General features: G+C 43.6%; 1 protein-coding gene across 20 annotated transcripts in view; it reads left to right on the top strand.

Annotated features, from left to right (window-relative positions):
* FNBP1 (formin binding protein 1) overlaps nucleotides 1-21,154 on the top strand; it is a 161,971-nt gene that overhangs the window by 52,201 nt on the left and 88,616 nt on the right. For all 20 annotated transcript variants that reach the window (XR_004249980.2, XR_009215196.1, XM_032165402.2 and 17 more), the window contains exons 2-4: nucleotides 2,042-2,157; nucleotides 17,793-17,849; nucleotides 18,557-18,704. Coding sequence is in view for 18 of the 20 variants with exons in the window: in XM_032165402.2 (XP_032021293.1) it covers nucleotides 2,042-2,157; nucleotides 17,793-17,849; nucleotides 18,557-18,704 (321 nt within the window). In the remaining 2 variants the exon portion in view is untranslated. The remainder of the gene's footprint in view (nucleotides 1-2,041; nucleotides 2,158-17,792; nucleotides 17,850-18,556; nucleotides 18,705-21,154) is intronic.

The raw sequence follows: 21,154 nt of genomic DNA, 5'->3' as shown, positions 1-21,154 counted from the left end.
AAAAAACAGGCCGGCTAGAGGCAGTGGCTCATGCTTGTAATCCCAGCACTTTGGGAGGCCAAGGCAGGAGGATCACTTGAGCCCAGGAATTCAAGACCAGCCTGGGCATCATAGTGAGTACTCCTCTCTATAAAAAATACAAAAATTAGTGAAGGCATGGTGGCGAGTGTCAATAGTCCCACTTACTCCGGAGGCTGAAGTGGGAGTATCACTTGAGCCTGTGAGGCAGCAGCAAGCTGAGATCGCACTACTGCACTCCAGCCTGGGGGAAAGAGCATGACTGTCTCAAAACCAACCAACCAACAAACAAAAACAGTCTGAAATAAGACACTGAATGTATACTGTTAGATTGCACAAGCGTAGGATTAAACACTAGCTTTATATTTTTATATTTGAGTTGGCACTTCCCCATTTTGCGTGATCCTCATGACTGATTTGTGAAATTAGGAAATTAGATTATAGCTGCGTCTTACAGGCAAATGACTAAAACTTGAAACATTTGGGGGCCTGTCTCTGTGAAATCCCTTTCTTGGGGCTAGAACCCTCATTGGGACTGTTACCTCTCAGGAGGCAGCAAATGTTCCATGGAGAATTCCATTTCCACTGAAATTCTCTCTCCCCTGTGATGTGCTCATGCCCTCTCTGGCTTGCCCCCTTAGTCCTTTCTGGGCTCTGCTTCCTGGGCCAGGCCCTGTTTGCTAATTCTGTGCATCCTTGCTGTCGTCTTTGGTGTTCTGATCCTCGGCTGTTGCTTCAGATCCGCCTACTCACTCGCTGCCCTTCTTGAGTTCTAAATCATTCTGTGTTTCCAGTTCTCTTCTGGACATGCCAGTCCCTCATTCAACATATCAAAACGACATTTAATTTTCACCCCAAACTGTAGCTCTTTCTTATCTGGATCATCTGTTTAATTCTGGGAAGCAGAACCTGAAAGTCACTCTGGAATCCTCCCTCCCCCTCATACCCTTCGCAGCCTCCACATCCAGTCGGCCACTCACACACCAGTTGATTGTATTTGTTAAATGTCCCTAGAATTCTTCCCTTCTGTGCCTATTTTGTCTCATCTAGACTGTTGGAGCCATTTCCTGGCTTCGTCTTCCAAGTCCTCTTGTGCCTGCTGGAGAGTCTAAACTCCTAAGCTCATCCTTCAAGGCCTGGGGTGATCCAGCCCTGGGCTGTCTCTCGTTTCATCACTCGCCAGCTCCAGTTCCCTTCTGCCCCACCCACCTCTACCTTGCACTCAAAGACAAATTCACCCGATTCCTGGATATCTTCGTGTCTTTGCATTAGCTGTTGCTAGCATACCTGTCCCCTCTCATTCTTTATTTGCGGGGGACAGAGTCATGCTCTTACACCCAGGCTGGAGTGCAGTGGTACAACACCATGCCCGGCTAATTTTTAAAAATTTTTTTGTAGAGATGGGTTCTCACTATGTTATCCAGGCTCCCTCTCGTTCTTCCAGACCAGAAACCCCAAGGCACAATGCAAACTCAGGCTGTATTTTTGTTCATTTTGGTTCCCCAGCTCCAGGCCCTGTTGCTGGCTCACAATGTGGGTTTGGTGTATGTTTGAAAGAATAAGTGTTTTATTTTAATCATTTGAAGAAAGCAAAATTTTGTAACACTTCCCCCCCAGTTCCTCGGCTCAGATTCAATCAGCTGTTTTGAATGATTACCCAGAGATAACAGTTAAGGTGCAAACCATGTGTGGCTGTGTTTGTATGTGTTTCACCTGTCGGTTTTTGGCATCTGGGAATGACATTTTTCTTTGCACTGAGACATCAGTTATATCTAAAAACTATGTTTCTAAAAGGAATAGGAAATATGAATGAATAGGTCAGAGTTCAGTACTCCAGGCAGTTTTCATACCAAATTTGGTAATGTTGATTTAAAATGGCTCAACAAAAAAGCACCCCAAGTATAATCATGGAAAATATTAGTACTACTTTGTATGTAGTAATATGTTGTTAAGACAATTATTCATTGAAATTATGTTAATCACAAGGAAAGACCATAACTTCTCTCTTGGTTTATTTTAACAGGATCAGTTTGACAACTTAGAAAAACACACACAGTGGGGAATTGATATTCTTGAGAAATATATCAAGTTTGTGAAAGAAAGGACAGAGATTGAACTCAGCTATGCAAAGCAACTCAGGTAAGTCGATACTGAAAAAGGTTATTTGTTAACTGCAAAATGATGTAAGGATAACATATATTCTCATTTTATAGTATAAATGTATATTTTAAATATTTTTATGTAAGGTAATATTTCAATAGAAGTGATTGTTTTTCATACAGAAAATTTTCATAGAACATTAAAAATAAAAGCTAAATTACTGCTTTAAGACCCAGTTTTTTTTTTCAACAAGATATTTGCTGAGTTTTGGAGCAGCTTATTTTTCAGTAAACTTTTTATTGAAATATATTAATAACATATGTACAGAGAAGTACACAAATCATAAGTATGCAGCTCCATGAATTTCGACAGTGTGAACACACTCATGTAACCGGGCACCCAGGTCAAGAAACAGAAAGACCAGCCTGGAAGGCCCCCTGGCCCCCTCCAGCTCCCCACTCTCCCCCCGGCGGTAACCACTCTTCTGACTTCTAACCACATGGATTACTAGTGCCCACTTTTGAACTTTACATGAGTGGAATCATTTGGTATTCATTCTTGTGTATCTGGCTTCTTTTGTTCTATATTACGTTTGTGAGATTTACCATGTAGTAGCATGTGGTGGGAGTCTGCTTATTTTCATTGCTGTTGAGTATTTTGGTCTGTGAATGCACCAGAACTCATCCGTTCTACTGACTAGGTGTTTGGTTGTTTCCAATTTAGGCTATAATGAGTAGCACTCCAGTGAGCATTGTTGTACAAGGCTTTTTGTGTGTATCTGAACACATTTCCTAGGATCTACGTAGGCATCTAATTGCAAGGTCACAGGCTACTCATATGCTTAGCTTTGGTGGATAGGGTTCAGCCATTTCCAAGGTGCTTGTACTAATTCACACTCCCTCCCGTGTTGAAGGGTCCTGTGGAATAGTATTTTAAAAGTACTTCGGGCCGGGCGCAGTGGCTTACGCCTGTAATCCCAGCACTTTGGGAGGCAGAGGTGGGTGGATTGCCTGAGGTCAGGAGTTCGAGACCAGCCTGGCCAACGTGGTGAAACCCCGCCTCTACTAAAAATACAAAAATTAGTGGGGTGTGGTGGCAGGCGCCTGTAATCCCAGCTACTTGGGAGGGTGAGGCACGAGAATCGCTTGAACCCGGGAGGTGGAGGTTGCAGTGAGCCGAGATTGTGCCACTGCACTGTAGCCTGGGTGATAGAGTGAGACTCCTTCTCAAAAAAAAAAAAAAAAAAAGTACTTTAGGGCCAGGCATGGTGGCTCACGCCTGCAATCCCAGCACTTTGGGAGGCTGATGAGGGAGGATCGCATGAGCCCAAAGAGTTAAGACCAGCCTGGGCAACATAGTGAGACCCCCATCTCTCTTTTTTTTTTTTTAAGTACTTTGGATCTCCTTACATCTTTAATGGTGAGATTATCCAAGAAATTTGTGTTTTTATAGAATATATTTAAAAGTTCTTGGTAGAACTAAGCTTGAACTTGAAGTGGCATGCAAAGTCCTTAATGATTTCTTGTTGTGTAGTTGTAGTTGAATTCGTTTGTGGATATTGTTTTAAGGCCTGTTAAAGAGCTAGATGATTTTGATTTAGAAACATTTAGTTTTCTTTTTCTTTCTTTATTATTATTGTTTTTCTTTTTGAGACAGTCTCGCTCTGTCGCCCAGGCTGGAGTGCACTGGCTCAATCTCAGCTCACTGCAATCTCCACCTCCCAGGTTCAAGCGATTCTCCTCCCTCAGCCTCCCAAGTAGCTGGGATTACAGGCTTGTGCCACTATGCCTGGCTAATTTTTGTATTTTTAGTAGAGAGGGTGTTTCACCATGTTGGCCAGGCTGGTCTTGAACTCCTGACCTCAAGTGATCCACCTGCCTGGGTCTCCCAATGTGCTGGGCTTACAGGTGTGAGCCACCGTGCCCAGCCCCTTTTTTCTTTTTTTTTTTAAAAAAAACTTTCTTCAAGTTCCCTCACCATTGAGTTTTAAAAAAGAGCATCTGCATAAGAGATATGTGTTCTTGGCTGGGCGCAGTGGCTCACGCCTGTAATCCCAGCACTTTGGGAGGCCAAGGCAGGTGGATCACAAGGTCAAGAGTTTGAGACCAGCCTGGTCAAGATGGTGAAACCCTGTCTCTACTAAAAATACAAAAATCAGCTGGGCGTGGTGGCGGGCGCCTGTAATCCCAGCTATTCAGGAGGCTGAGGCAGGAGAATCGCTTGAACCCAGGAGGCAGAGGTTGCAACGAGCCAAGATCGCGCCACTGCACTCCAGCCTGGGCAACAGAGCAAGACTCTATCTCAAAAAAAAAAAAAGAGCTATGTGTTCTTATAAGGGTTTCTGTTGTTTCAGCAAGCTGGGATTACAGGTGTGAGCCACTGCGCCTGGCCCCAGATTTTGTTTTTATTGAGTGAATAACATGTAAAACATCACACAATGAAATAATTTTTATAAGTGGAGAATCCAGATCAGTTTCTAGTGCCCTGTGTGCATATCAGCCTGGTCAACACGTCAGGGGCTTTTTGAACTGAAAGTAGGAATAGAACATGGTCTGTTTCACGTTATTTGAATACTGCACTGTTAGTCATGCAGTGTTGTCTTTTGTGTGAAAATGGGCTACGTGGGAGCTCTCGAGCGGGCTACTGGTGTTCTTCTCACCACAGTCTCCCTTGCTGACCCCTACTCTTCCCCTGCCTCTTCACATTGCTGTGCCCAGCACCTGCTTCTCAATCCTTCTCCCTTCCCAGTCTGTACTCTCCTGGTGACCTCAACTGTCTCATGGCTTTAGGTATGATCCACATGGCAATGACTAACAGATATGGATCTCCAAGCCAGACCTCTCTCCTGAATTCCAGAAACAGCTTGCTCAAAATCTCCACTTAGAAATGTCTAAAAACTTGGCTGGGCGCAGTGGCTCATGCCTGTAATCCCAGCACTTTGGGAGGCCGAGGCGGGCAGATCACGAAGTCAGGAGATCGAGACCATCCTGGCTAACACGGTGAAATCCCGTCTCTACTAAAAATACAAAAAATTAGCTGGACATGGTGGCAGGCGCCTGTAGTCCCAGCTACTCAGGAGGCTGAGGCAGGAGAATGTCGTGAACCCGGGAGGCAGAGCTTGCAGTGAGCCAAGATCGCACCCCACTGCACTCCAGCCTGGGTGACAGGGTGAGACTCCATCTCAAAAAAAAAAAAAAAGGAAATGTCTAAAAACCATCTGTAATGATCTGAAATGTAACATGTCTGAATGTCTGAAACTGAACTCCTGATCTCCCCAACTTAAAAATCCACATGTCTAGGCCAAGTGAAGTGGCTCACACCTAAAATCTTAGCACTTCAGGAGGCCGAGGTGGGTACTTGAGGCCAGGAGTTGGAGACCAGCCTGGGCAACATAGCAAGACCCTGCCTCTAAAAAGAATTTTAAAAAATTAGCCAGGCATGGTGGCGCACACCTGTAGTCCCAGCTATTCGAGAGGCTGAGGAGGGCAGATGCTTGAGCCCAAGACGTTGGGGCTGCAGTGAGCCATGATTGCACTACTGCACTCCAGCCTGGGCAACAGAGCAAGACCCTATCTCAAAAAAATAAAAATCTGTATTTCCACAGCCTAGATTTTCCTCCACTCACCTGAGGGTAGCTGCATCCTTCCTGGTTTAGGTCAAAAACCCTAGCATCACCCAGGTGCGGGGGGATCACTTGAGGTCAAGAGTTCAAGACCAGCCCATCCAACATGGTGAAACCCTACCTCTACTAAAAATACAAAAACATTAGCCAGGTGTGGTGGCGGGCGCCTGTAATCCTAGCTACTTGGGAGGCTAAGGCAGGAGAATCCCTTGAACCCAGGAGGCAGAGGTTGCAGTGAGCCGAGATTGTGCCACTGCACTCCAGCCTGGGTGACAGAGCAAGACTCCATCTCAAAAAAAAAAAAAAAAACAAAAAAAAAAACCCTGGTGTCATCGTCATCTCTGGCTCCCTTCTTTCTCTCACACACTCACACTCCCCAGCCCAAGCCATCAGGAAATCTTGGTTTCTCTACAGATTTATCCAGGATCTAACACTCGTTATCACCTCCACTGCTGCCACTGTGGTCCATGTCACATGGCCTGTGTGGTCCATGATCTTTTGCCTGGTTATGATGAGTCTACTAACTAGTTTCCCTTATTCTACCTCTATCCCCTATTCCCTGATTTCTACAAAGCAGCCAGATTACAGTACTGCCCTGTTTAAAATTCCAGTGCGTCCCCATTTCATTCAGAGTAAATCCAAAAACCTTACAGTGAAAGTCCTCCAAAACCTTGTATGATCTGGTTCCCATATCTTTCTGACATCATCTGTTTTAACTGTCTTCCTCCTCCTCTCTGCTGTAACCATACAGAGGCCTCCTTCCTGTTTTTTGTACATGCCAGGCATCCCCTCACTGGAGAGCTATTGCGCTAGCCCTTCCATGTAGATACCACCTATGTGTTCTTCCCCAGGCTCCAAGTGGCTGACTCCCTTTCCTGCTTCCAGTTTCTGCTCAGTGAGGCGCACCTCTTCCCCTAGCCCACTTAGCCTGCTTTGCTTTTTCTTTTTTTTTTTTTTTTTTTTTTTTTTGAGACGGAGTCTCGCTCTGTCGCCCAGGCTGGAGTGCAGTGGCGCAATCTCGGCTCACTGCAAGCTCCGCCTCCCGGGTTCACGCCATTCTCCTGCCTCAGCCTCTCCGAGTAGCTGGGACTACAGGTGCCTGCCAACACGCCCGGCTAATTTTTTTTGTAGTTTTAGTAGAGACGGGGTTTCACCGTGGTCTCGATCTCCTGACCTCGTGATCCACCCGCCTCGGCCTCCCAAAGTGCTGGGATTACAAGCGTGAGCCACCGCGCCCGGCCTGCTTTGCTTTTTCACTTTTCCTATATTACTGGTAACTTTCTACCATTTTATATAGTTTTCTTAGTTTTGAAAATTGACAAAATATCTATTTCTATATTATTTGTATATAAAATTGTATATATTTATGGTATACATGACGTTTTGAAATAGGTATACACTGCAGAATACCCAAATCAGGCTAATTAACATATGCATTACTACTCAAACTTAATAATTTTTTTGTGGTAAGAACATTAAAATCTACTCTTCTAGCAATTTAGCAACCCCTCCCCTCCCCTACCCTCCCCTTCCCTCTTTCTTGAGACAGGGTCTCACTCTGTCACCCCGGGTGGAGTGCAGTGGCATGATCTTGGCTCACCTCCCAGGCTCAAGTGATCCTCCCACAACAGCCTCCCAAGTAGCTGGGACCACAGGAATGCGCTGCCACACCCGGCTAATTTTTGTATCTTTTGCAGAGACAGAATTTCACCATGTTGCCCATGCTGGTCTTGAACTTCCAGGTTCGAGCGATCCTCTCACCGAGGCCTCCCAAAGTGCTGGGATTACAGGTGTGAGCACCCGGCCTGGCAATTTTCAAGTATACAATACATTGTTATTAACTGGAGACACCATGTTGTACAATAGATCTCCTGAACTTATTTCTCCTAAAATTTTGTCTCATTTGAATAACATCTCCCCAACCTTCCCAGAGAAATCTGGGTATTATATTTACTGCGCATTGTCTCCTGCAGCCTCTCAGCTAGAATGCAAGCCCCTTAAGGGTGGAGATCTTTGGGTTGTGCTCACTAATGTGTCATAGTGCAGAACAGTGCCTGGCACATAGTAGGTGCCCAGTAAATATTTGTAGATTGTGAGTGAATCGGTAGGGCACAGGCTTTTAGCCAGCTTTGCTTTATGGGGAATTATATGTTTGCACCGGCCTGTGAGAGCTGATGAGATTTTAACAACAAAAAGTAGAACAACAAGGTGCCAGCCGAGTTTCAATCACTAGGGATGCTTTAATGAACGAGACACAGGAACTGCCTGAACCTGGAGTGCTCACCTTCTCACGGGGAAAACAGAACTGCATGCAAATTAGCAAAGAATTCAAGCATTTAAAGATAGCTTTTATGACTCTAAATATGTAAACGCAGTGATGTGATAGAGACTGAAGTAGGAGTGGTTACTTAGCTAGGCTGGTCAGGGAAAACCCATCACTTGAGAAATGAATTACAAAAAGAAGCCAGACGTGGCCGGGCGCGGTGGCTCACGCTTGTAATCCCAGCACTTTGGGAGGCCGAGGCGGGCGGATCACGAGGTCAGGAGATTGAGACCACGGTGAAACCCCGTCTCTACTAAAAATTAAAAAAAAAAAAATTAGCCGGGCGTGGTGGCGGGCGCCTGTAGTCCCAGCTACTCGGGGAGGCTGAGGCAGGAGAATGGCGTGAACCCGGGAGGCGGAACTTGCAGTGAGCCGAGATTGTGCCACTGTACTCCAGCCTGGGCGACAGCGAGACTCCGTCTCAAAAAAAAAAAAAAAAAAAAAAAGAAGCCAGACGTGAGGATGTTGGGGGAGAGAGTGCAAAGGTCCTGAGATGGGAACATGTACAAGGAATAGAAAGGCCAGTGTGGCTACAGCATATTCAACAGATACTTGGTTGAAATAGTAATATGATGTTGAAAAATCAGTGTGACCTTTGGGAGAGATATCTATCATTAAATTTTTTTTTCTGCATTGCAGGGGAAAATGCTAATTTATTTTAGACATAAACATATGAGACTTTGATTCCTGTAGGTCAGGTCTTAGCATGGGCCAAATCGATCCACTACTTGGTTTTGTAAATAAAGATTTGTTGGAATGTTGCCGTGCCCATGCATATTGTCTACGGCCACTTTTGCGAACAATTGGCAATTGAGTAGTTGCAAAAGAGATGCAGCTATCTGCAAGTCTGAATTTTTTTTTTTTTTTCTTTGAGACGGACTCTCGCTCTTTCACCCAGGCTGGAGTGCAGTGGTACAATCTCAGCTCACTGCAACCTCCACCTCCCAGGTTCAAGCGATTCTCCTGCCTCAGCCTCCTGAACAGCTGGGACTACAGGCGCACACCACCACGCCCGGCTAATTTTTGTATTTTTAGTAGAGACGGGATTTCACCATATTGGCCAGGCTGGTCCTGGACTCCTGACCTCGTGATCCACCTGCCTCGGCCTCCCAAAGTGCTGGGATTACAGGCATGAGCCACCGCGCCCGGCCCTGAAATATTTGCTTTCTGGTCCTTTACAGAAAAAGTTTGCCAACCCCTGAGGTCACTATCTATCTATTCAAGGTAGTATAGGTTGAAATTCCTAATATAATTTTTTTTTTCTGAGTCTGAACAACCTAACTTTATTTATTTTTGAGACAGAGTTTCTGTCACCCAGGCTGGAGTGCAGTGGCATCATCTCCAGTCTCTTTCCAGAAACTATGGCCCCTGACACTCCATTAGCAGAGTAACAGGGCCTGCTCAGCCTCACCCTCACTGCTGCCTTCTGTTTCCAAACTGATCTTTGTCAATTTGCTACTTAACAATTGGTACATCTAGGTCTTAAATTGCATTTCTCTTAGTATGCATGGGGGTTGAACATCTTTTGATACATTTGAGCCATTTATGCTTTTAAATAATGAACCATTCAAGTTTTGGTCTGTTTTTAATTGGAGCTCATTGTATATAGAGGGTAACTAGGTAGAAATCGTTTTATACAACAAATTGCATATTGTATATATCATATATATAAAGAAATGAATTTAAATTTAACAGTACAAATGACAGTAAAGTGAAACTGCGGGATGTGCTAAGCTTTAAATATTAAACTCTTAGGTCGGGCGCAGTGGCTCATACTTGTAATCCCAGCATTTTGGGAGGCCAAGGTGGGCAGATGACCTGACGTTGGAGTTTGAGACCAGCCTGGCCAACATGGTGAAACCCCATCTGTCTACTAAAATCACAAAAATTAGCTGGGCGTGGTGGCACACGCCTGTCATCCCAGCTACTCAGGAGGCGGAGGTTGCAGTGAGCCAAGATGACGCCACCGCACTCCAGCCTGGGTGACAGACTCTGTCTCAAAAAATAAATAAATATTAAACTTTTGTAAAATTTATCAAAAAGATTATGAAAAACTTGTAGGATGTCATTATTATGTGTGATTCCATGTTGAAATTTTAAACAGGCTCAATTGACTCACTGCTATAAAAGATTAGGAAAATAATATATACATGTTTTGCTCCTTCTAGTTGAGTTATATGACTTGGTTCTGAAACCCGAGGCCCTCAGTTGATTTGTCGTGGTTCTATATTTGAACGTAGAGTCATCTCAGCACTTCTGTCTACAACAGCCTCTCTCCTTGACTCTTGGCATTAAGGAAGAATATTCTCCCCCTAGTTAGAGCTTGGGACGTGTTCCCCGAGTTCTTTCTTGCTTGAAAATGCCACCATACTTTACAACACTTTGACTTGGTTGTTCTCTGGTCACACTTTCTCTCTCCATGTGGCTGCATGGTCTTTTGGAGGAAAAGTCTGGGGCCAGCCAGTTGCTTTTCTCTGTAGGCAACATGGCTGTTTCTGAGTAAATATATGAATACTTTTAGTTCATCTTAGCAGTCTGATAACTTCACTAAGCAATGCCTTGGAGTTGATCATCCTTTATCAGATAGTTTTTCTGAATGCTCTTTCCTGTGTAAATTCTGTGCTTCATTTATTTTAGGGGAAAGTTATTTGATTATGTCTGAATATTTTTTCTATTCTACTTACTGGGTCATATACTTCAGAGATATGAGTTATCCTTACGTTTCATCTTATTCTTTAGATTTTTTTTCTGATTGTTTTCACATTATGGTTATTTCAAACCTTTCCTCTATTAAATTTGATATCCACCCTCATTTATTGATGGGTTCTATAGTGGTATATTTTAGTCCTTAGTTCATTTCCTCAGCTTTGTGTCTTCCTTCTCATTCCATTTTATTTTATCCTGTAGTATTGGAATTCTTGATTTATTGCCTTTGTGTTTTTACTAAGTTTGTCTATAGTATAAATAATCTGGAGGAGGGTGATTTTTGCTTATTTTCCTTATATGTTTTCTTGCAGACTGGGTTGTTTTTTTTCCTTCTGTATTACCTGTCATATCTTTTCACTTTGTTTATATTTATTATTTAATTTTTTTTTTTTTTTTTGAGACAAAGTCTCACTCTGTTGCCCAGGCTGGAATGCAGTGGCGCAATCTCAGCTCACTGCAACCTCAGCTTCCCGGATTCAAGCAATTCTCCTGCCTCAGCCTCCCAAGTAGCTGGGATTACAGGCTCACACCACCACACCTGGCAAATATATATATATATATTTTTTGAGATGGAGCTTTGCTCTTGTTGCCCAGGCTGGAGTGCAATGGCATAATCTTGGCTCACTGCAGCCCCGCCTCCTGGGTTGAAGCGATTCTCCTGCCTCAGCCTTCCGAGTAGCTGGGATTACAGGCATGCGCCACCACACCTGGCTAATTTTGTATTTTCAGTAGAGACAGGGTTTCACCATATTGGTCAGGCTGGTCTCAAACTCTTGACCTCAGGTGATCCACCCACCTCGGCCTCCCAGAGTGCTGGGATTACAGGCATGAGCCACCACGCCTGGCCCACGGCTGGCTAACTTTTGGATTTTTAGTAGAGACAGGGTCTTGCCATGTTGACCAGGCTTGTCTCAAACTCCTGACCTCAGATGATCCGCCTACCTCGGCCTCCCAAACTGCTGAGATTACAGGCGTGAGCCACCGCCCCTGGCCACTTTGCTTATATTTAATAGGTGCAGTTTGGTGAAGTGGTTGAGTTCAGACTCAAGAGTCCCAATGCCTGGGATTAATCCTGGTTCTTCCACTTAACAGCAGTATGAATTGGGTCAAATTACTTTCCTTGTTTCATCGTTTTCATCTGTAAAATGTGACTCATCCTCATCATCATCATCATCCTCACCTTATAAAGTTGCTGAGTGGGCTTAATGAGGTAAAGAGCGTAAAGGTCTTAGGCCACCACCTGGCGTGCGTTTGTTTCTAATGAGCCGCACCAGTGCCCTGCCTGCTCTGACGGAGTGTAGGTGAGTGTTCCTTGCCACGCTTCCTTCCATTTCTGGTACCACTGGTCTTTCCCTTTGAGTTCCACTTGAGGCTGGGGTATTGTATGTTCTGCTTGGTTTGCTGAAGGCTGAGGTGTTTGTAGAGTTGGGGTTGGGAAAGGGCCTGGCTTTGAGACTCTGAGCTCTGTCATTTCTTCTGAAACTTTGTTAAAGGTTCTGTTATGGGGTTTATGCCATTAGATCAAAGATTGCCCTAATTGTATTAGTCCGTTTTCACGCTGCTGATAAAGACATATCCAAGACTGGGAAGAAAAAGAGGTTTAATTTGACTTACAGTTCCACATGGCTGGGGAGGCCTCAGAATCGTGGCTGGGGGCGAAAGGCACTTCTTACATGGCAGCGCCAAGGGAAAATGAGAAAGAAGCAAAATCGGAAACCCCTGATAAACCCGTCAGATCTTGTGAGACTTACTCACTATCACAAGAATAGCACGGGAAAGACTGGCCCCCATGATTCAGTTACCTCCCTCTGGGTCCCTCCCACTGCATGTGGGAATTCTGGGAGATACAATTCAAGTTGAGATTTGGGTGGGGACACAGCCAACCCACATCCCTAATCCTGTGGAATCCCTGGGTTTGGGGTGAACCCCCAGGGCACTCAGCCTGGAGGTCTGGAAAGTAGACCTCTGGGGGGCGAGCCCCAGCTCCTGCCCAAGGCCTTGGGTGGTCAGCATAGATGTCTTCCTCTCAGAATTTTTCTGTCACTATTCCCTGAGTGCTTACCTCCAAGTTTACTTCTGTCTGGGCTGATTTTCAGGGTTTGTGGATATATTTCCTTTCCTGTGATGGGGAGGAAGGAGTCAGCACCCATTCTAAGCTATCCCAGAATTTTCTGTTTCTCTTCTTGGTCATCACTTTATAAAGTATATGAGGTTAGACTCCTTTCTTCATTTTTTTTTTTTAATTTTCTGCTGTTAAAATTTTCCCTGGCTTTTATTTTTTCACCTTTTGTTGTTGGGAAAACACAATTCTGTGGCTGGATTTTATTCTGCCATCTTGATCCAGAAGTCTTGTGGTGAGCTTTAAAAAAATAAAAGTGAAAAAAACACAAAACATTCTTGGGCCCCACCCTGGACCTTCTGTTGCAGAGGCTCTGGAATAGGGTAGAGTAAGTCATTTTTAAAGGCTTTCTGTGGTTCTTCGAATCAGCCAGGTCTAAATCCACCATCCTTATAAAAGAATGTTTACCTTTAGTTAGGCTACCTGAAAAACATGTCGAGATTTTCTATCTGAAAACACGTCAGATTTCTCAGACCCCAAAAATCGAAAGTTTCTTAAAGTGGTTTATTTGCTTGTTTGTTTTTGTTGTTGTTGTTGTGGGGTTTTTTTGTTTGATTGTTTTGTTTTGAGACGAAATCTCACTCTGTCACCCAGGCTGGAGTGCAGTGGCATGATCTCGGCTCACTGCAACCTCCGCCTCCCAGGTTTAAGTGATTCTCCTGCCTCACCCTCCCAAGTAGCTGGGACTACAGGTATGTGCCACCATGCCCAGCTAATTTTTGCATTTTTAGTAGAGACGGGGTTTCACCATGTTGGCCGGGCTGGTCTCAAACTCCCAATCCACCTGCCTCGGCCTCCCAAAGTGCTGGGATTACAGGCGTGAGCCACCGCACCTAAACAAACCGTGTTCATTTTTTAAATAATGGTAATACAAATAGGACAAAAACCTTGTCCCAAGAGAACAGCAATGGAAAGTTGATCTTTTTTTTGTAGCAGTTCTTGAGATAAATATCCTTAGAAATGAAGTTCACTTTGAGATCTCTTTAGCTTCTAGGTTTATGCTAGTATTTAGAGTGAATTATTTATTCGTGCTTTTAAGAAGCATTTTGAATGCTATATATGCCAGTATTGTCAAAGTGATTCCCATTCATCAGAACTTGATGGTCTTTTCAGTATATCACCTACAAGGGATCTAATTTAATCCTGTTTAGGATTTGAATGGTAAAAGAGAACTATAAAGAATACTGGTTTCACCTGGATCGATAGATTCAGAGTCAAGTAAGGCTTCCTTCAACTAGATATAAAACTTACATGATTTTTATGGCTGCTAAGGACTGGAAGGAAGCTACAAAGAAAATGTATATTTAACATTTTGGAATAATTTTTATATGAGGTGTGAATTTAGAAGTGGTATTTTCAATTTGTAAGTTATAGGTAACAGAAGAAATGACTAATATTTAAAATCATGCAGTAGTCTGGGCACGGTGGCTCATGCCTGTAATTCCAGCACTTTGGGAGGCTGAGGTGAGAGGATTGCTTGAGGCTAGGAGTTTGTGACCAGCCTCAGCAACATGGCAAGACTCTGTCTCTACAGAAAATAAATAATAAAAATGAGCTGGGCGTGGTGGTGTGCACCTGTAGTCCTAACTACTTGGGAGGCTAAGGTGGGAAGATCCCTGGGGCCCAGGAGTTTGAGGCTGCAGTGAGCCATGATCGCACCACTGCACTCCAGTCCAGGTGACAGAACAAGACCCTGTCTCTAAAAAAATTAAAATAAAAAATAAAAATGAATCGTAAAATAAACCATGCACTAGAAATATCTCACACGCAGCCACTAGGCTTTTCCAATACTCTCATCACCCATATGTGCTGCTCTCAATATATTTGGAAAATAACCCATTGATTATGTAGTCATCTGTTTTGCGCACATTTCCCTTTCTTTTTTTTTTCTTTCTTTTTTTTTTTTTTGAGATGGAGTCTCGCTCTGTCGCCCAGGCTGGAGTGCAGTGGCACAATCTCAGCTCACTGCAACCTCTGCCTCCCAGGTTCAAGCCATTCTCTTGCCCCAGCCTCCCAAGTAGTTGGGATTACAGGCACGCGCCACCATGCCCAGCTAATTTTTGTATTTTTAGTAGAGACGAGATTTCACCATGTTGGTTAGGCTTGTCTCGAACTCCTGACCTTGTGATCTGCCCGCCTTGGCCTCCCAAAGTGCTGGGATTACAGGCATGAGCCACTGCACCTGGCCCCCTTTCATTCTTGATCCTTGTGATGGTGTTTTTACTACATCTACCTTTGAAGAAGTGATTGTGATCATAATCCAACTTAAAGACCTGTACTGTGCTTTCGACATAAAATATTTCTCTTTTTTGCATTGTTTTTTCTCCAAAGGACATTCTTTAAGGAAATAATTGCTTTTTCACATTCTTTTGGATCTAGAATTATTAAACTCTGCTGTGTGTCCTCAGTATCAGCAGAGAAAGTATGTCATAGTTGATAGGTTGACGTGTATGCCAACATGATCTCAGTCTTGAATTAACTACATTCTTTCATCAGTTGGTCTAATTATAACTTTTAAACTATTATATGTACATGCCTCCATTTCTTGAATAATTGCAGCAGTTGATATTCCACTGGATGTTATCTAGTCCCACAGAATTTCAAAACAAGAAGGACAATGGAGGTCATGTTGTCCAACCCCTGCTGACGTACACATTAGGAATGGGAAGCACAGACTGGCTCATTTGCTGAGGTCATGCTGTCCGGGCACATGGTCTCTTGATTCCCAGAGCAATGCCCTTTGTACTGAAGCCAGTGGCCTCTCCCATCATCTAGTAGCATTTGTTACAGATGAAACCACATGTCACTTGGTATGCAAAACATACCATGATCAAAATTGTAAATTCATTATCACATATTTTTCTAGGCACATCTGTAGATTTGGGGGAAGTAGAAGAAATAAAAGTAAAATGTGAAATAATAAAGAGGAATAGCAACAGGGAATTAACAAGGAAGTGAGGACTGAGATGCTGACACATGGAGAGTTCCTACTGTGGATTACTGTTCAGCATGCTCTCACTATTTCTTGGCCGGGTGCAGTGGCACTTTGGGGGGCCGGGACGGGCAGATCACCTGAGCTCAGGAGTTTGAGACCAGCCTGGCCAACGTGGTGAAACCCCATCTCTACTAAAAGGCACAAAAATTATCTGGGCATGGTGGTGTATGCCTGCAATCCCAGCTACTCGGGAGGCTGAGGCAGGAGAATCACTTGAACCTGGGAAGTGGAGGTTGTAGTGAGCCAAGATCATGCCATTGCACTCCAGCCTGGGAAACAGGAGTGAAACTCTGTCTCAAACAAACAAACAAACAAACAAGAAAACATGCTATGGCTATTTCTCCCTTTTTTTTTTTTTTTTTTTTTTTGGAGACGGAGTCTCGCTCTGTTGCCCAGGCTGGAGTGCAGTGGCGCGATCTCAGCTCACTGCGAGCTCCGCCTCCCGGGTTCACGCCATTCTCTAGCCTCAGCTGGGACTACAGGCGCCCGCCACCACACCCAGCTAATTTTTTGTATTTTTAGTAGAGATGAGGTTTCACCGTGTTACCCAGGATGGTCTCGATTTCCTGACCTCGTGATCCACCCTCCTTGGCCTCCCAAAGTGCTGGGATTACAGGCATGAGCCACCACACCCAGCTGCTATGGCTATTTCTCTAACTACAGTCACCTAAAGTCAGGACCCAGGAGAAATCAGTCAGTAGAACCAGTGTTAGTGAGGGTTTTTTTTTCTGTGATTACCTCTTAGTTTTTGTGTCTATTTGTGAATATAAAGAAAAATATTTAGATTCTTAACCTGGAGATGAGATTAGGAAGGGAAATTAGGATGATTTTGGCTTATCTGAATGTGTTCAATGCAAACCTGCCAGGCAGGTTAAAAGTTTTTCTAGTTAAATGTCTTAGCATCAACACCCCCAAAATATTGTCTTGACTCCCTTCAAGAAGACTTATTCACGGGTGGTTTTCATGCGCTCGCTGGTAGAGCAGCCACACAGCCTTAGAAACATGCCCTTGGCACTCTGATTTTTTTTTTTTTTTTTTTTTTTTTTTTTTTTTTTTGAGATGGAGTTTCCCTCTTGTTGCCCAGGCTGGAGTGCAATGGTGCGATCTCGGCTCACCGAAACCTCCTCCTCCCGGGTTCAAGTGATTCTTCTGCCTCAGCCTCCTGAGTAGCTGGGATTACATGCGCCACCATGCCCAGCTAATTTTGTATTTTTTGGTAGGGACGGGGTTTCTCCATGTTGGTCAGGCCAGTCTAGAACTTCCAACCTCAGGTGATCCGTTTGCCTCGGCCTCCTAAAGTGCTGGGATTACAGGCGTGAGCCGCTGTGCCTGGCCGGCACTCTGATTTTTAAACATTTGGACACAGTTTTCCTTGGATTTGAAGAAATAATGCCCCAACTCAGGATGACCACGAGAGAATGGTGGCCTGAGAAGAAAAACAGCTCAGTGCTACAAATGAAAGCCACTGCACAGCCGGGCGCTGTGGCTCACGCCTGCGATCCCAGCACTTTGGGAGGCCAAGGCAGGCAGATCATTTGAGGTCAGGAGTTCGAGACCAGCCTGACCTGCGAGCATGCTACCGCATTCCAGCCTGGGCAACAGAATGAGATGCCGTCTCAAAAAAAAAAAAAAGAAAGCCACTGCATATTTACACATGGTCTGTCCTCTCCAATTAAATAATTCTGTTCTTATTTGCTCTGCCTATGAGACAAAAGATGAAAAGCTGTGCACGTTCTTAATAACAGTAGCTTCATCACACATGTTGAAAGATTGAAGGAAATGGATTTCAGCTGTGGACTATTTTTTTGTTTGTTTTAAACTTGTAACAAAAGCACTAATGTTATCTTTCATTCCTGATTTCTTAATTCTCTTTCTATATAAAGCTGACATGTCTGCATTTTTATTTTAGGAATCTTTCAAAGAAGTACCAACCTAAAAAGAACTCGAAGGAGGAAGAAGAATACAAGTATGTTTACCATTGAAAATTGTCTTGTAATAGACACATGCCATTGATGACTACACACGGAAAGAAAAAATACATGTCTATAAAAATAAGTTGCATTTCCCATTCATTTTGTGTCAGTTTTTAAATTGGAGGAGAGAACAATAAAAACATAATTCACTTTTCTTATACGGAGTCACTGGACCTATGCCAGGTTGTTTCAATTAAAGTAATTAGGAAAGCTTTAGAATGTAATTAAGCAAAAACAGGAAGTATGGAATCTGCATTCTAGAGTCTTGATTTGGTTTGGCACTATCAGGAGTCTCTGTCATGCTAGTCATTCATCCAAGAAATATGTCCATTTCAGTCAGCAATTAAGGCATCTTAACACAGACTGCTCAAATATTACGTCTCTAATGTATATCTAAATATCCTTTACATTAGTACATATAGCATGTATATGAATTTTGGATTATATCTTGGCTAAGTATTAATGAAGCCAAATATTACATTATGCGGAGCGGTTCAGTTTTACAAAATGAGAAGTGTTTCAATTGTAATTAATTCTGAGCCATTTTGATGAGAACACTCGATGTGTAATGAATACTCAGGATCCTATGGGAGGCGGATGCCAATTAACCTGATTTTAATTAATATTTTCTTGGTGTAAAGCAGAATATGAATGAACGTGGCCTTGTGTGAAACGGAGTGGCGTGTGTTCTGTTCCATAGGTATACGTCATGTAAAGCTTTCATTTCCACCCTGAACGAAATGAATGATTATGCGGGGCAGCATGAAGTTATCTCCGAGAACATGGCGTCACAGATCATTGTGGACTTGGCACGCTATGTTCAGGAACTGAAACAGGAGAGGAAATCAGTAAGCAAAACTTTATTCTTTTTCTTCCTAAAAGCTGGACCAAACACAGTGGGAATATCCCTAGAAGATTAAAATTAAATAAAACCATATAAGACTATGGGTCTTAAACTCACACCTTTGAGAATCATATAAAAGTTATGGACCCCAGCTGGGCATGGTGGCTCACGCCTGTAATCCCAGGACTTTGGGAGGCTGAGGCAGGCGGATCACAAGATCAGGAGTTTGAGACCAACCTGACCAACATGGTGAAACCCCATCTCTACTAAAAATACAAAAATTAGCCAGGCGTGGTGGCATGTGGCTGTAATCCCAGCTACTCAGGAGACTGAGGCAGGAGAAGCACTTGAACCTGGGAGGCGGAGGTTGCAGTGAGCCGAGATTGCACACCTGCACTCTAGCCTGGGCAACAGAGCAAGACTCCATCTCAAAAAGAAAAAAAAAAAAAAGTTATGGACCCTGTTCCTAGAAAGTGTTTCTAGGTCTCTACATAAAATGTCAAGGGTGCTTCAGACACTCTGAAACTCATCTGTGTACCCAGGAATATGCATCCCTTTGAGGAATTTAAATATATTTCAGGGTGTCAGACATTTAAAAAACAAGTAAGTAATATAATATGGTGTATGCTCTGTGGAATAAATGGTATTAAAATTAGTACTTATCAGCCAGGCATGGTGGCTCACGCCTGTAATCCCAGCACTTTGGGAAGCCTAGGCAGATGGATCACCTGAGCTAAGGAGTTCGAGATCAGCCTGATCAACATGGTGAAACCCCTTCTCTACTAAAAATATAAAAATTAGCTGGGCATGGTGATGAGTACTCATAACCCCAGCTACTTGGGAGTCTGAAGCACGAGAATTGCTTGAACCCAGGAGGTGGAGGTTGCAGTGAGCCGAGATCTCACCATTGCACTCCAGCCTGGGTGAGGAGCAAAACTCCATCTCAAAAAAAAAAAATTATTGCTTGTAAGTAGGTCAAAAAAATGGAAACATGTCCCCAGTTACATCCATTCTGTTCCTCAGCTCATTCATTGCTATCTAATGAAGCAATCCTTATTGTTCCTCTTGCCACCATTATCATCTTTTCATAAATAGGTTTTGTTGGTAACCAAAGAGAAAAATGAATGCTCAAAGTCTATTCTTAGTCATGATTTTGCCTTAAGGGATTTATCTTTAAGCCATGGTCTGTATCGTCGTACTTCGATTGCATGTGAAGTGCGGAAAAATTTGTTACTAGTAATAAAGTAACCACGTTGGCCAGTGATAAAATTTTTTTTTTTTTTGAGACGGAGTTTCGCCCTTTTGCCCAGGCCGGAGTGAAGTGGTGCGATCTCGACCCCCTGTAACCTCCGCCCCCTGGGTTCAAGCGATTCTCCTCCCTCAGTAGCTGAGATTACAGGTGCCTGCCACCATGCCCAGCTAATTTTTTGTATTTTTCATAGAGATGGGGTTTCACCGTATTGGTCAGGCTGGTCTCAAACTCCTCAGACCACCGTGATCCACCCGCCTTGGCCTCCCAAAGTGCTGGGATTACAGGCGTGAGCCACCGAGACTAGCCACAACAGTTCTTTTAACGCCCTGGGGATACATGAGCCAACAAGATTGCTATGGCTTCTGCTGAAATGGAGGAGACATTAAGTAATAATGACAAAAGTGATTATTTAATTGCAATTATGGTAGTTGCCACCATAAGTTGCCAAGTAAGAGTACAACGTGCTATGAGAGCATATAATAGGATTTCTGATATGCTTATGCTCTAGGGTCAGGAAGAAGCTTCCCAAGGGACTTCGTAGTTAATTAAGGCCTTAACAAGACTTGAGGGATGATTAGGACCTGCCTGGGACAAGCATTCAATAGAGAGCAGCCAGGGCCCTTGGGCAGGAAGACATTTGAAAATGTCTCAATTTAGTTCTTTCTAAACTATAAATGTGTAGCATATGGCCTGGATAGGTTTAAAAGTTAGGAAGAGATAAATGCCTTAAGATCAACTCATTGGTTTAAAGCAACAACAATATGCCAATAAACTGAGATGAATCTTCATCTGTTCACATTAGCACAGTGGTTCTCAACTAGGGACAGTTTTACTCCCTACTCCAGCCACATTTGTCAATGTCTGGAAACACTTTTGGTTGCCTCAGGGATTGTGACTAAGGGGTTGCTACTGGTATCTAGAGAGAAGAGGCCAGGGAGGCAGCTAAGCCTCCCACAATACACAGGACAGCTCCACAACGAAGAATGACCTGGCCCGAAATGTCTATAGTGCTGAGCGTGAGAAAACCTGCACTGGAGCCCTGAATTAGACAGTCTTTGCTGGACCATTCATTAAAGATTTCTTTAGTGACAGAAAGGATGCAGTGAAACAGAATACTAAGGTTCAGAATGAAGTACAAATATCTAATATAACGATAAAATAAATACTGGAAATCTTAACATGATCATGGACTGCTTCCCTGG

This window comes from Hylobates moloch, unplaced genomic scaffold (genome assembly GCF_009828535.3).
Source record: "Hylobates moloch isolate HMO894 unplaced genomic scaffold, HMol_V3 SCAFFOLD_10, whole genome shotgun sequence".
NCBI lineage: Eukaryota > Metazoa > Chordata > Mammalia > Primates > Hylobatidae > Hylobates > Hylobates moloch.
Note: the sequence above shows the minus strand (reverse complement) of the source record. Positions and strands in the feature narration are given on the sequence as shown.